Below are 16077 nucleotides of genomic sequence, written 5' to 3' on the forward strand. Positions count from 1 at the left end.
CATGCGTCCCTGCAACATATGACAGAAAAGGTTCCACTTTACAGGCTGTCATAGCATATAGCAGCTTTATTTAGAAATTTTTACATTCTCATAAATTAGCTCAAATCGTCCGTTTTAACTCTTGATTTGCGTATATTGCACTACCACAAATTAAAGGGGGCTAGAGATATTTTAAGACTTATATTTCCTCTTTATAAATGAAGAGTAAATCAAAAGGAGAAAACATAAATAAAAAGGCTCAGAACTTCCACAGACCACACAGGCGGTGTAGTCTGAAAAGCTACAGACAACCTGCAAGAACTAAAAAAATTCAATTTACAAAATATCTCCACTTTTCATCAACTATAAACTCAGGAATCAAAGTCTCCATTTTGTAATGAAAATATGTTAACTGTGTCAGGTAGGCAAGAAGCTCTGGGAGATAACTTTCGTAGAACAATCAATCCAGAACGTGTGTACTAGTTTGTCATTATTCCATTTTTGGATTAGAGAGATTAGGAGAGTACAACATCTACTAACTTCATAAGTGTTGATATTCATGCCTACTTTATGACTGTATGTTGTAAACCGGTTTCTGACCTGACCTGCCATGGTACTCTTGATGGAGAACTACCCATGTAGTGAAAGTGTTAACTAAGAAGACAGGAAATGGATTATTAGGCACAATGGTCACTAAGCTTTCCTCAGGCAGCTGCTGAAATGTCACATCCAGCAAGCCTTCACGACCTGACCTCATTTACATGAAGAGGGGAAAACTGACAAAATGCCAGGTAGGGTTGTTGTTGTTTTTTTTGTAAGTCTTTACTATGTTAACCATTAAACTGGTGACATTTAAAGCCTAGGTCCATTTAGTCAGCTAAAATGTCATTTGGATGTGACCACTGTTTAAAAATGGCTGGTCTGAGGTACTTTTTCAGTGTAGGCCCGGAAGTTTAGAACTGATTCAAAGGGACGCCCCTCTGGCTTTGTTGCAAAATGTTCTGTCTTTCAAAGTGCACACTTGTCCTTTACTGGCAGAATACAGTCCTGTGCATGATATGAGTTCTTCATTTGACACAAAGTAGAGCGGGCAGGAGGATGAGAAACAGGTTAGCAGGGCTGGAACATCTCACGGCAGCGTGGCAGAAGGGTATTGTTGGCTTCTTTACGACGATGATTAAACAGCAGGACATGCAGCCACTTAAGCCTTCATCAGGGCACTGACCACAGCGCGGGCGTTGAGGCTGCGCAGGTCGTTGTAGGTCTGCCCTGTGCCCACAAACACAATGGGCTGACCTGTAATGTAAGTCATGGAGATGGCAGCACCAACCTGTGAAGGAAGAAAAGAAGTTCCAGATCAACACCGTGCTTCAGACTATTCCAGGTTGAATTTGACATGCACTTTGAGTCTCTTAAGTTGGTATCAAATAAGAAAGATATATTAATATCTGATGTCTACTCAAATTTCTTTGTTTAAGTGCTCCTGCTGTCTATATTATTAACGGAAGTTTGAAAGCCCGTCTCTTTTGTACCTTTGAATCCTATATTTCTCTGTTTAGATTATTACTTTAATATTTATTTTCATATTATTTGTACATATTGTCTTATTTTATCTGATTACATACTGTGATGACTGAATATCTGTAAACTAATTCGAAATAAGATAAAGTTTGGGGGGGAAAAAAAAAACTGAAGGAGCAAGGATGACGCATGAGAGCTACAGACTTTCCAGCTGCAAATTAAAAGTCCTAAAAACAGCCACAGACAAATCCTTAACTGCATCTAAACATCATTTAGAGGCCACTTAATTAAAGCCGGATAGGAATATACATAAGATACCTTGTCGTCGATGGTGTCAAACTTAGTGAGAACAATTCCATCAATGAGGCGAGGCTTGTCAGACATGGAGTGGTCTGCCAGAGCCTGATTGAACTTTACCTGAGGACACGAGAAAAAAAAAAAAAAAAATGGCGTTATTCACGGGAAAACTGATGAAACCAAAGTTAACATGTATTGCACCCTCTTACCATCTCACTAAGTGTAGAGGTAAGGAAAACACACATCTGTCTGCAATAATGACAACACATCACTGACCTCTGCTGGAGAGTTTAAGAATAACAGAAATCCATTGCATCCTACAGCATTTCGGTATTTAGTCAGTACAAAGTTCTAGTAAGTGATCACATAATTATGTAAACTTTGAAGTAAAGGCACAAAATGATGTAAACTTTGAAGTAAAGGATTTGAAGCGTTCCTGAAAAACCTTAATTCCCATTCAAGTTATAATAACACTGCCTTTCTCCTCTGTGTCAGTCGTCAATTACATTTCTTCTCAACATAAATAAAAATAAAGTGTGAATTTGTGAGTGGTCTCACCAGCTGGTCAACTGCCTCATTGCCCACCAGAGCCTCTCCAACAAACAGTACTAGGTCAGGCATGTTGACCGCGATAAGTTTGGCCAGTGCTGTCATTAGGGGGGCGTTGTCCTGCATACGCCCAGCAGTGTCCACCAGCACCACGTCAAAGGCCTGGTTGCGTGCTGGAGGGATGAAAAACACAGAAGGTGTACATGTGATTTTACCATATGGGGTGATATGAATCGTTAATGGAAAGTGGAATCGACAAAGAAACCACAGCTTTACAGTTAATAATTACTCAACAGTAAAGAAAGTATTTTACCATAGGCAATGGCCTCCATGGCAATTCCAGCAGCATCCTTCCCGTAGCCCTTCTCATAGAGCTGGACTACCGGGCGTCCTCCGTGCTGCTGGGGGGGATGCAGAGAGTTCAGGCGGCGCTGATGAGTGCGGAGCTGCTCCACGGCTCCGGCACGGAACGTGTCACAGGCTGCGATCAGCACAGTGAAACCATTCTCGATCAGCCAGAAAGAGATCTGAAGCAAGACAGAGACACATTTGGTAGGACACAATGTGGACATGAGAAGAAAAGCGTAAAAAATATATACCAATATTCAAAATGTACACTCTGAAGCAAGAGATCCGACATCTAGAGCTGGGCAAATGTGAAAAAAAACAAAACAAAAAAAAAAGTTTACATATTCAAGAATATGCCATTTTTCACAGAAGACATTTTGACATTTTGTCATGCCGTTGTTCATACTTTCTCACTGTTTAGAACACTTGAATAGAACAGGGCACGTTTGTTTTCAATACTTGAGTATCATACGTAAGTCTGGCTTCTATCTAGCGCTTCTCTCACATTATCTGTACTGCCCAAGACAACTGTGACTGCTTTAAAGAAATACAAACAAGCCAGAGCATTTTTTTTTTCCCCTATCCCAGAATAGATAAGTGGTGTAGCCAGAACATACTCTAGTGCTGACACAGCACTGTGGAGATATGTCTGGCAATGCAAGGCTACCCCTGACATAATGTTGAAATAATTGTTTAAAATATTGATTTTGTCTGCGTGGCCCACCCATAACACCAACTACAAATATTTGAAGACACGCTACTAATCAGAATGTTAATTTGTATGATCGACCGACCCGATTCGTAACGTTAGATTAACCACAGGTCCGCGGATATAATTCTATTATCGCTCTCTCCTCCTTCACGCCTCGTTGTTTACATGCCACGGGTGAAACGACGCCAGCTGAGGATACATCGGTGTATCCTCAATTATAACTCCTCCGAGAAGCCTCCTCACTCCTCGATGTGCCCTTTATGAATTGGGACATCCTTAAAACATGGCGAGCTGAGAATGACTTCCAGGTCACAAGCCAGAGGATCAAGGAGTCGAGGACGTACAGATTTGGGAAATGAGAAAGGGCTCCACACTGGTAAAGATCCCTATTTTCAATTATTGTCTTATTTTACTTTTCTCACCTACCCCCCCTCCTGTACCTTACTTCCTTTCTTTCGTTACTGAGCGGGTTTAATGCTTCTACCCGTCACCCCTCATTACCACCTTCACCTGGTCCCTCTTCATTTCAGGCTGCACTCCCTCTCAGTCGCTCTCTCTCACCTTCACATGGGGCGGCAGCTGGTCAGACTAGTTATATTTTGCACGTTCATTCTTAATAACATGTCCAAGTTAATAAACTGACAGCCTTGTTAATCCTTATTTCTTGACGATGGACTTGTGAGGCTGTTGACTTTTGTTAGTTCTAATTTGTTTTGTTCTAGATTCACTGGCCCATGTGTGTTTTTTTTTTTTTGTCCTTATCATTTGCGTGACGCACACTTCTTGTGTGGAAATAAACTTTGTTAAGTGGACTGAAGGCTCGTGGCTCATGCATTCTGACCGATGCCCCGACGACGATAGCCCTCAAGCTCAGAAATTGAACCCTCTTCCTTAAAAAGGAAAAATCTGGCACAAAATGAACCTAGGGGTTAATTACACGTGTACCTAGTCGACCGTTCTCTGGGATAGGTTTTCATGCTAATCGAATGCGACCAGTTTCATCGCAAACCGCTAATTAGATTATAACGCTAGTCGTCGGGGCACGAGGAAAGTAAAAAGAAATCGTGGGTAAATGGTCAGCAAACCACAAGAACATAGGGGCACTTGGATGAAAATGGTCTCCTTGGAGCACATGTCATTAAAATTTTAACAATGACAACTCACCTTGGCCAGGTTGGTGGACTTTCCAACCCCATTGACACCACAAAAAGTAATGACAAAAGGCCTTCGCTGGCTCTGCGCCTCCATGACATCTCTCAGAATATCTACCCTTCGCTTGGGCTGCAGGATCTGCACCAGTGAGTCCTGCAGAGCCTGCTTTACCGTTGAGGCCACAGCTACACACAACACACACACACACAACACACACACACACAACACACACACACACACACACATTAATTACTTACATAAATGATCTAATTTTGTTAGAATTAACATGATTATAGTTACTATATTGAGCTTTGGACTAGGGTGAGAGCACCCAAATAATACTTCATTGTCATCAATAGGATAATGAAAGTACACTTTCTAAGGTTCTTTTTGATGTGGTTGTGAAAATCATGAGCTAATATTGACAACTGATATAGAGACTAACATGGATGGAAAACTGTACACAGATAGGCTGATGGGCAAGTTGCACTGTTGTGAATCTCAGTATGGATCTACTGCTAAATCTCAAGCAACAAATAAGGGGGCTAATTCAATAAAAACATCGACAATATAAAACATGCAAATGGTCTTGCAACACTAATCCCATTTAACGTCACCATACGTGGGATGTTTACAAATACAACATTTTGGTCAGAGCAACATTATACATCACATGCTGTGCATGCGATTTACTGTGGTTATCATAGGATGTTGGGGAAAACACATTCCTGTAATCCCATTTCCTAGCATGTAGCATGTAGGCCCGTGCTCTCGGAGAAGGACAGGTGAAGGCAGAGAAGACGCACATTGTGTTGCAACTAATCGTTGCACCAAATAAATAAAGATTTGAAGAAAGCGGGGGAGGATTGTGGGTATGTCAAAGTGTACTTACTGGTGAATGTGCCCATGACTTTGCCTTCCAGTTTTTTGGCTACAGAGTCACAGAGCTGGGAGGAGATGTCAGCTGCTACATTCTTTGCTTTTGGATCAAAAAGGAGAAGAATGAATAGCAGACAATGCACTTTTTAAAATGTTGCAGAAAATCAAGAGGGAGAGAGAGAGAGAGAGAGAGAGAGAGAGAGAGAGAGAGAGAGAGAGAGAGAGAGAGAGAGAGAGAGAGAGAGCTGTGACATCATACCAATGAGGTGTTCCCTCATCTTCTCAAGTACTGACTCCATGTCGTCCCGGGTCAGGCTCTTGGAGCCCACCAGGCCCTTCAGCATCCCAAACATGCCCCCAAAACCACCACCCTTTTTGGAGCTGAAATCAACAAACAAAGCTAGGCAACGGTTCACTGTAAAACGTAAAGCAAGACATGGCAGGATTTTTATAACCATAGCATACCTATATAGTAGAGATGCACCGATAGACCAGCCGGTGACCGGAAACCGGCAGGTCAGTCTGACATTATGCCGATTTCATGCCGGTCAACGCTACAATTAACTGACAACATAAGTTATACGACTTACAGTTCTCAAGGACGCACGCACACACGGACGCGACAGCACAGTCTCTTTTTCCTTTCTCTCAACTTTCGCCGTCTGTTCCATCGTCACTTCCGCCGTTGTCGGATTGCAATTCGCGTGGGAAGCCGTTCGGCCGGCATTACCCGTAGGGAACCTCGTGAGTTAACCTGCAACATGTCAGCTGTTTGGAAATTCTTCAGCGTGTGTGCAGAAGATAACAAGTTTGCAACATGCAACACCTGCAAGGAAAAAGTAGGGCGTGGAGGGACGACACCAAAAACCAAAATCACATATTTTTAGTTAGATATTGGATGTGAAAAGAAGGAAATGGTTCTAACATGGCACTTTAGATGTGTGTGAATTTCCCACACCAGGAGTAATTTATATAGTTCTATTTTATAGCGATCCATTATATGTTCAAAAAATGTTCTATGTTTTGTGCAAAATGTTCTAATAAAAAGAAAAGATAGAAAATAAATAGTTGTGTGTGCTGTAAAGTGGTTAGAAAAAAAAATTAAATCGGAAACAGCTAAAATCAGTATCGGCAGGTCTAACTCAAAGAAAATCGGAATCGGCCTAGAAAGTTGTAATCGGTGCATCTCTACTATATAGTAATATACCCTTAATCAACAATCTAACAATTAAACACTCTTACCTTGTCTTGCTTGTTTCACTGATAACCACTTTCTCCTCTTCTTCAACCTCCATCTCCTCTTCCTCGCTGGACTCATAGTCCACAGACAGCAGGTCACCCTTCATGGAGCTTAGCTGCATCCCCTGAAACACACCCAGGACATCGAGAACTTATTTTAGGAATTTATTTTAACATTAGTAATGCGATTAGTGGAGACGTCTCTTTAACTAGAAATCTCGTTGGGGGGGAGGGGGGGGGAGACTGGAGGGGTGGGGTACATACCAGGTCAATGTGTGCTTCCTGGTTCTGATCGCCATTTTGGGAACCATCTCCATTCCTTCCACTGTAGTCCAGCTCCTTGGTGTTGCTACCACCCATGTCCCAAACACGCATTTGTTTCTCCTTAGGCTTCTGAGGCTTTGGGGACTTACTGTGACTGGGATGACAGATTATCAGAATTAGGCAATCAGAAATAAACAATTAGACACTGTGAGACTGACAAAACCCTTCTAGTTAATGTAAAAAAGAAAGCAAGTGTGATCATATCAATGCATATTAATAGTATTTTTTGAGTGTTGAAAAACACAATCATTTTTCTGACTCTAATAAGGACAAGTAAAAAAATTATTTATGTAACCTGCATTTATTTTCATCACATCTGATAACGCCTTTCATGCTCTTTAAAATTGTGGTTTAACTGTAAATGATCCACTTGGTGATCAAAACTTTGCTTATTGCTGAAATGAGACTTGATACAAATCGCTCTGTGCATTGGCCATTCTACACTGTTGTTGGAGAGTCAGCTAAGTAAATCAAAATACAGCTGTACGAACGGCCTTTATTTAAACTATATCTTGCTTGACATTCATGAATGTATTTACTCTTACATGGGTTTTGCAGCAGGCACCATTGTGCGCTTGAGAATAAATTCCTCTCGCTTCTTCTGAATGATCTCCTCAGGAGTCAAGCCTTGGTTACCATTCTCGACTACCTTCGGCCCAGAGGACGAGGCCTTGCCTTGATCCACCTTGACGGGCTCAGCTGCAGGAGCTGGCAACAATTGGAATATAAAATCAAGTCAGGACTGAGATTGAAATGTTGATCCACCCACACCCACACCATTTACAATGAGCTATTTTAAAACAACCAGCTCCAACATCACTTACACTCCTTTTTGGTATTTTTATTCTTCTTTCCACCAGGTTCCTTAACTTTTTCCCCACCCTTGGTCTCAATCATTGACTTCACAGTTTTCTGAGATTTCTCAGACTCCTTAAAGGTCCGCATGGTGGCGTGGTTCCGAGCTTTGCTGCTCTCCTCCGCCTCTCTTGTGGGAAACATTTGATGTGTGTCAGAACGGGCAGGACAAGAAAAGATGTTGGTTAATGAAGCATCTTTAAATGTTGTTTTGATTCTCATAGCAAACACATCGGTCTGGATTGTATTCATTTTTCTAATATGGGGTATACTTTATGACATCACTTGCGTTGAAAATCACCTGTAATTGTGTAACTGTCTTTACCTGAGAAGCATCTTAAAGTCATCATCAAATTCAAAGTTGTTTTGGATTAGCTTCAAAGCCCCCTTTTGCTCCAGCTCATTCTTATAACGATCCCTAAAATGAAGCTGAATGTCATCTATGAACTTGTCCACGTATGTCAGCGTCAGGATCTTTTGAAAACCCACCTGGACAGAGACAAGGAAAGGAGAAGAGTTATCATCAACATGTAAAACCCAAAACAACATGAATAGCTTATATGTATAACAGTTGCATATTTGCACACCTCAATGGTGTTGAATTCATTTTGTGTGCAGCTGAGAGACTTACCACAAAAATCAACTCAAACTCATTGTCGAGCTTGTATTTCAGACTCAAGGCCTCGTGAGTATATGAATTGTTCCCACTTCGCTCCTGTAACATCACAAACATCGTTGGTCGTTGATATTTATTCTGTATATATGTTCTTGACTGTAGTGAATATAAATACTTGACTTTGTTCATTGCGTTATTGTTTTGCCCTTTTTAACATATTTAGTGTATACACCAAGGCAAATTCCTTGCAAGTGAAAACTTACTTTGTTAATAACTAGGATTCTGATTATGACATGTCAACAGGAGCTAAACACACACGCCGTTGTTGCTAACGTTACAGCTAATGTCTGTGTCTTCTTAACAATGTGAAATAACTCACTGCATCACAATCTATGTCAACATTTTAGTTAGAATTCGTAATATGGGTATTTTTATGCCACTCAAACGTAGCTTGTTTATTACACTTACGTTACGCAGTAAGCTAAGTAAGCGTTGCTACCTATTACTTTAGCGTTAGCATTAACGTTAGCTAGCTAGCTGTCCAAGCCATACCGATAGTAAGACAACACAGACATCTGTCACAGGGTTTTGACCGGTCACCATATCCCACCTGAAGGATTACGGAGCGGATCAAAGCGTTGACAGGCCCGGTGAAGGATTCAGTGACCCCGGCTCCCTGAAAACACCACAGCACTATCCCCCCTTTGCTGAAGATGGTGAAGAAATCTAGCATCTTGCCACCACGTATCTAGAGTAAAGAGACAAACACGGGGGAAAAAAGGTGAAACAGAAGCCCTGCGATGCAGGAATGGGCCTGTAAACCTTTAAAGTGCTAGTGCCTACTCTTCAAACTATTTAATCTTACCAGATATTAGCCCAATAGATAATAAATACCCAACGAGTAAAATCCACCACCAATGCAAAACTGTTTGAGACACGTCAGATGCAAAACTGGGAAGTGACGCGCTTTTCCGTTTTTGGTTTTTTTTTTTGCTTCCTGAATTTCGCGCATGCGCGATTTCATAGCGAACCATTGGATTGTTCTGCATCCATGATTGGGTGAGGGGAGAGTAATAATACATCCATGGGTGAGTTTTTTTTATTTATTTTTTTACATATTCCCCCTTTAATCATAATACTGAACCAGTGTACTGAGTTTAGGTTAAAAAAAAGTATTTCCATTTTCCATTATATTTCAGAGAAAAATGTTTTATCTTTTAGCAACTACAACTGAGGCTAGTCATTACTTTACAAATTCATATTTAACATAAAAATATGATCAATTTATACACTTTGATACATAGTTCAAACTACGCAACAGTAGCATATGTATAGAAGATTAAAATACAATACATAAACAGTACATACTCAGTATACACAGTATAAAAATCACAGTGGCCATTTTTTCTGCATTGAGAAGCCTACTTTTACTTTTACTTTGCATTTTGTGTGTCACTTACACACTTTTTTTTTTTTTTACAATTTTCAACGCAGGACTTATACTTTTAATGAAATATTTCAACAGTGTGAAATAAATTGCCATTTGGTTACCACTCAATCATTTTCTTCTCCAGTTTTTTCTTTGAACATATCTTTAGAGACAGGACCATTTTGTTTTTCATTTGAATTTTTTATATTCCACCTGATCTTGAAAGAAAATTTGAAAATTAAAGCAGGACTCTGTAAGCCACCAAATGGTTCAACACGATAAACATGCACTGACTTTTCATGATGTAAAAATGACACAGCGATTCTGATTCAACATTAGTTGGTAACTGTACACTTGGCTGTGCAGGGACCACATGTTCAGGACATCAACAGTTTAACTCAAAGTGAGAAGTGGCTACACCGTTTGAAGATGTGCTTTTGGGACAAGCTTTTTTAGATACAAATAGCTTTTACCAGCTTGCCTTCATACTTTCCCCTTAATTTTCCCTGCATGAGATAAATTATAAATTAAGCTTATCTTATCTTAACTAAATATTATTTATACAGGCAGGAAACTTTCAGCTGTGCGTATGATGAACGTTTCAAGATTCAAGATATTTATTGTCAGATTGTTAGAAGTACAAACATTTAAAAAGCTTATTAAGGCACCATTAAAGAAAAACGGTAAGAAGAAAATGTAAGGGACATATTACAAAATAATAAAATACGTCAATCACAAATATAAGAGACAATGAAGGAACAACAGTAAATATAAAAAGACATTTGCACAACAGAAATGAATAATCTGGTAAAGAAACATAAATCGGGCGCCCAGATAGCTCAGTTGGTGGAGCGGGGGCCCGTGTGTGGAGGGTTGCTCCTCGATGCAGCGGGCCAGGGTTCGATTCTGACCTGCAACCCTTTGCTGCGTGTCATTCTTCTCTCTCCCCTTTCATGTCTTCAGCTGTCCTGTGAAATAAAGGCCTAAAAAATGCCCAAAAAATAATTAAAAAAAAAAGAGAAAAGAAACAAAAGTCATTTACAACACACATATACATTGCATGAAATATGTAGCCTACATTATGTGTAAAACACACAATAAGTTGTGACAGTCTTTTTTTATTTATGGGCTTGGTGATTTCACATTAGCATATCAGTGGTTGGTTGGGTTTGTAAGTGTGGAGAACAACGGTTCATGTTGTCCTTCCTCTTATTTCTTCCTAATAAAAAAAAAAACCCATTCAGATCAGAAAGTAGTCTTATGAAATACTCAGGGGAAGTAGCCTATGAAATGTTCTTATTGTTAAAAATCAGCTTTTTTGTCCATATGCATGGTTCTAACAAAGGGTTAACTATCTGCTCGGTGAAGTGTAACATTTATGACACTTTGCATTTGAAACTTGACTGGATATGTTGAGGCATCTCTTTCAGCAGTTACCAACTTCCGTTTTTTTTCTGGGGATGTCAGTAACAACCATTAAAGTTTCCACTTTGTCTTTGTTACATTCTGTTGCTGCCGTTATTTGTTCAGCTACCATAGGTAATGTGTGTGTGTGGGGCGGAGAAGATCCTTTTTGACAGATGAGATCATTGAACACGTTTTCTGGAAGGACTTTTGGCGAGGCGTTGAACAAACATAATGAAGACATGCATGGTGAGTTAAGTCTTTTCATTTCTGATGTAAACTTTGTCTTTTTCCGTTTGAACACCATTGTTGTATTTTATCTGTAACTGTGCTATATTTATTAATGTTCATGCTTACATAGCCTTTATGACTTATAAGTGGACTAGGAAGGATTCGTCATTATCAACATGTGTAATCAAGTCAAAAATAGTTTGTCTTTCTCGTTTCAGGCTGGATCCAGAAATTCTTGAAATCAAGAGCATCTGTATCAGCGCAATGTGAACAAGAAACAAAAGTGACAAACAAGTTATTGTCTTCTGTCGGCAGCGTAACAACTTCACCTTCATCTACATCATCATGCTCTTCTTTGTCATCTTCATCATCATCATCATCACTGGGGACATCCCGTTCAAAACCACAACAGCCACAGTCTGCTCTGAGCTCGCTGCTCAGATGGAACCGAAAGTATGACGTGCTTGTGTGCCACAGCTCCGTGGACAGTGACATTGAAGAGGCTGTACGCCTGGTCTCTTTCCTGGAGGCTTCGCCTTGTAGTCTAAGGTGCTTTCTGTGGCAGAGGGACACCTGTCCAGGAGGTGCAATGTCCACAGAGTTATGCCAGGCTGTGCAAAACAGCCACTTAAGGGCTCTGCTTATCACTCCTCACTTCCTGCAGGATGATTGGTGCAAGTATATGATGCACCAGGCTCTGGCAGAAGGACCTATGTCCAATCGTATTATTCCCCTGGTTCAGAACCTGTCCCACTCTGAGTATCCTCAGGAACTGAGGTTCTACTTCTACATTGACCTGAGCAGAAACCCTGACCGAGGTTATGCTCTCGTCAACAAGACTGTTCTCAAGTGTGAGTAATGGAAAAGATTATGTTCTTTGGGCCAGATTTATAAGCATAATTTGAGCCTGTTCTCAGCCCCAAGTCTGTTTTCAGCAAATTGTCTTTTTCTCTCCTAAATATGTCAAGTTATTATTGTGGTTCCTGTAAGCTGCAAAAAAGAAGCCCATCTGCAAATTACCTTACAGTTTTTGGAGGGCAGGATTTTCTTAATATTCTCCTCTTGTTGTCTTCTCCAGACCTGAAAGACCTGGTTAAAAATGAGAAGACATTTGATTGCAGCATGGACAGCCATGGACTAGGTGGAGAAGGCAGCCCAAAAAAAGACAAGCTGATGTCAGAGTATTTCCCCACTGAGACTTCAGTACCGCTGGAAGAGATAGAGAAGAGAGATGAAAGCTTCAGTGTTGTTTCCTGTAATCATCAACAGTGATCAAAGACAGCAATAAAGGGCAAGTGGCTCTGAATTAAAAACTGCTTCTATTGAACCAACTCTCTCAACTTAAATGACCCTTTTATTGCATCATGTCGGTATTTAAAGCAAAGTGATGCAAGGGCTTTTCCTCTTTTTATGTGCATAACCCAAACTGGGTCTAAGCATGTGTGATGAATAGGAAACAAGCAGCAGTGTGACCTATATCCTGTGTCCGATCTAGAGAAGTAGCCTACAGTGTGTTATGTCCTAGGTAAACAATGAGCACATATCATAAAAATGTGTGGTTATAGTCTGAGCTTGTTACACATAATTCAGTTCAATTGCAGTCCATAGTTAATGTTTACGATATAGAGGACACTAAAACGCCATAAATGCATTTGATCCTCCTTTGAACAGAGTAAAAACTGAGAGAGTACTTTAATGTGGATGATACTGTGGATGAAATGATGATAATAGTGTGATACATATAGTGTTTACCACTAGGTGGTGTATTTTCCTCTTCTATCCAATCAAGAGGGCTTGTGAGGAGATGCCAGTCACAGATGTGTGATCTCTCTATAGTGTAATGTTATGTAAAAAAGATTTTACCATCAACAACAATGATAACATACAGTGTCTTGTACATGTATGTGTGTGAAATAGAGAGCGAGAGTACAAGGGACCCACCCATGACAAACTGACAGTGGCATGACCTTTTTGCTGAACTGGGACTTTAAGTAATAACAGAGGAAGAGTGAGAGTACAAGGGACCCACCCATGACAAACTGACAGTGACATGACCTTTTTGCTGAACTGGGACTTTAAGTAATAACAGAGGAAGTGTGATTCCTTTTGAGAAAATTCACAGTGTTTTACTTATACTGTCTATGAACTATCTCTTAAACACAGCGAGAGCTCACAAGTATGGCTCTGCTCTGCTGGTATTAATATTTCAGTCACAATATATTTCTGAGTGCTTTTATCTCAGCTTTCGGAACAAAGTCTGAACATGTTGAAGAATTATAGAACCACCCTTTCCTTCCTTCACCCAAACAAAAACATTCAGTTCTCTGTTAGGTATGATTAGCCTTAAATGCCCTTGGCAGCACCTTCTGTTGATAATCAAATATATGGGCAGTGCTTCATTTCAGATTGTTGGCATTTTAATGTGTATCAACTATAATGTGGAATGTCAGGTGTTCATTGAGTCAACTGGAGCATGACATTTGTGATCCTGATATTTTTTTGATGCAGACAAGGGCTGTTTTTTTATTATTATTTCTTTACATGAGACCCCATCTGTCTACATGTTCTCTTTTTTTGCTTTTTATTAATCTGTATCATCCTCCCATTTCCCTTTCCCTAAACACCAACAGACATTTAGCGCCACAATAAAAGACCTTTGATAATCGCCTCCTTTGTGGCAAGCCAACATAATAACATATTTAGACTAATCTCTGAAAGACACAGATGTTCTATGAGGCTTTTTCTGTTGCCATAACAAATCCTCTTCCAGATGACACGACAAAACAGGAAACTAAAATGGAATTAAAAAATCGCAAACCAAATCTCCTTTTTGTCACTGCACATTTCTCTTCATCTTGGATGGCAACTTTTACACACCAGCAATGCACCGCCAATGGTGTGCTAAAGCCTTGACCTAGCAAGAGTGTGTACTCTACAGCTATATAGTTTGACTAACAAGAGATGGAGACTGAAAATGTACATGATGGCAACAGCATGAATGGGTTGACATTTGGACATTTGGACTTTCAAATACAATGCTATGGATAGAAAAAGTAAGTATTGTTTTTTTGCCTCATGGCAAAAAAAAAAATAGCTGGGAATACTACAGAATACTACAAAACTTAAGAGTCACCTCAATGTTTGGCTCATAACACCCCACAAAATGGTGAATTGCCATTTTTTAGACTTTAGTTTTTGTACGGATTAAAGAAATACCATATAACGTGTTAACTAGTGAACTTCAGGGGTCCTGGTACAATAACAAGCTGGCTGGTAGGTTGATTTTGTTACCATTGGAAAGAGCCAGCTAGGCTGTTTCCCTCTGTTTCCAGTCTGTATGCTAAGCTAATGCTGGCTGTAGCTTCACATTTATCATACCTACGGAACTCTCGGCAAGAAAACGACTGTCAAAATGTCAAATTATTCCTTAAGCCAAAACACTGGTCTAACATTAACAACAATGTGACATTGCTTGCATATGGAGGTTTAGCCAAACTTAACTTAACCCCTAACCCTCGAAGCGCCCATTACGGACACTGCATTTTAACCCAAATCTAACCAGTATCCGGGCAAGCTAAATTTACTAGCCTGTTGTTTAAGATAAGTTTGTTTAATTTTGAGTGCTAAACATGCAGTCCACGCTAACTAAAGCATAATATAAATACAACACATATTTGATATTCAGGTCCTGATGATTTTTAATGGCTCAATGCCAACTAAATATAGGCCCAGTTTATTTGCAATGTGAGATTGATATGAGAATGCACAGCATTATACAGCCTACAACTTTGTCTTCTGGGTAGTAGTCAGCTCCTTTCGCTTGTGTTGCATGCAAAGATGTAAATATTTGTTTCCAAATCCATATTAATGGTAGCCTAAAATCTATTTGGATAAAATTTTACCCACAAGCAGTCTGCTGAAGTTTGACTTAAATGCTCATTCTTGGTCTACAACTAGAATAACATGTTGCATGTTTTCTTTGACTAAATATTTTTTTTATAGCTGAGACTAAAGTCTGAAGTCTAAAATTTGTTTAAGTCTGCTAAAAACTGACTAAAACTAGGATAAAGTTGATGATTAAATATGACTAATACCCACATGGACTTTTGATTTTAGGACTAAGACTAAAGCAATATCTAAACATAGCTGACAAAAACCCCTGAAAAGGCATGCTTTGAGTCAGCATCCCAGCACTTTCAGTATGAAGCAACAAATGAATGAGAGGAAAGAGTTCAGGCCACAAGACGGCAAGCTGGTGTGCTTTGGAACACCAACAGTATGGAAAAGCAATCAGCTGTTAGTCACCACTGGGCGCTGTGGAACAGACCTGGACATTTCTGTCTGGGGTGAGTAAATTCAGCTTGCCATGCTACAGCGAAGGACCAGCTGGGTTAATTAAAAGAGAGCAGGAGACCAAACCTTGTATTGGGTTTTTAGTGAATGTAGGCCATACAGTGCAATGAAACATGAAAAGGAGAATGGCACACAAAATTAAGTTATTAATATTTGTTCGATGCAGTCAGGTGTTTAGCATCTGCTTTA

General features: G+C 39.9%; 2 protein-coding genes across 2 annotated transcripts; one reads left to right on the top strand and one right to left on the bottom strand.

Annotated features, from left to right (window-relative positions):
• Window positions 1–31: 31 nt before the first annotated feature.
• srpra (SRP receptor subunit alpha) lies at window positions 32–9451 on the bottom strand. The gene is made up of 15 exons (XM_039777878.1): window positions 9337–9451; window positions 9082–9219; window positions 8487–8570; window positions 8181–8344; window positions 7825–7985; window positions 7546–7708; window positions 6941–7094; window positions 6680–6801; window positions 5697–5818; window positions 5451–5537; window positions 4571–4743; window positions 2660–2873; window positions 2356–2519; window positions 1819–1917; window positions 32–1309 (listed from the first exon to the last, which is right to left on the bottom strand). Exons 2-15 carry the CDS (start codon window positions 9202–9204, stop codon window positions 1181–1183), a joined length of 1959 nt encoding a protein of 652 aa, XP_039633812.1. The 5' UTR covers window positions 9205–9219; window positions 9337–9451; the 3' UTR covers window positions 32–1180.
• A 1717-nt stretch (window positions 9452–11168) lies between these two features.
• Window positions 11169–14357, top strand: LOC120570530 (toll-interleukin 1 receptor (TIR) domain containing adaptor protein). Its single transcript, XM_039818925.1, has 3 exons — window positions 11169–11553; window positions 11754–12386; window positions 12614–14357. The coding sequence occupies exons 1-3, from the start codon at window positions 11481–11483 to the stop codon at window positions 12805–12807; spliced, it is 900 nt and encodes a 299-aa protein (XP_039674859.1). The 5' UTR covers window positions 11169–11480; the 3' UTR covers window positions 12808–14357.
• Window positions 14358–16077: the final 1720 nt, after the last annotated feature.

Source organism: Perca fluviatilis, chromosome 2, assembly GCF_010015445.1.
Source record: "Perca fluviatilis chromosome 2, GENO_Pfluv_1.0, whole genome shotgun sequence".
NCBI lineage: Eukaryota > Metazoa > Chordata > Actinopteri > Perciformes > Percidae > Perca > Perca fluviatilis.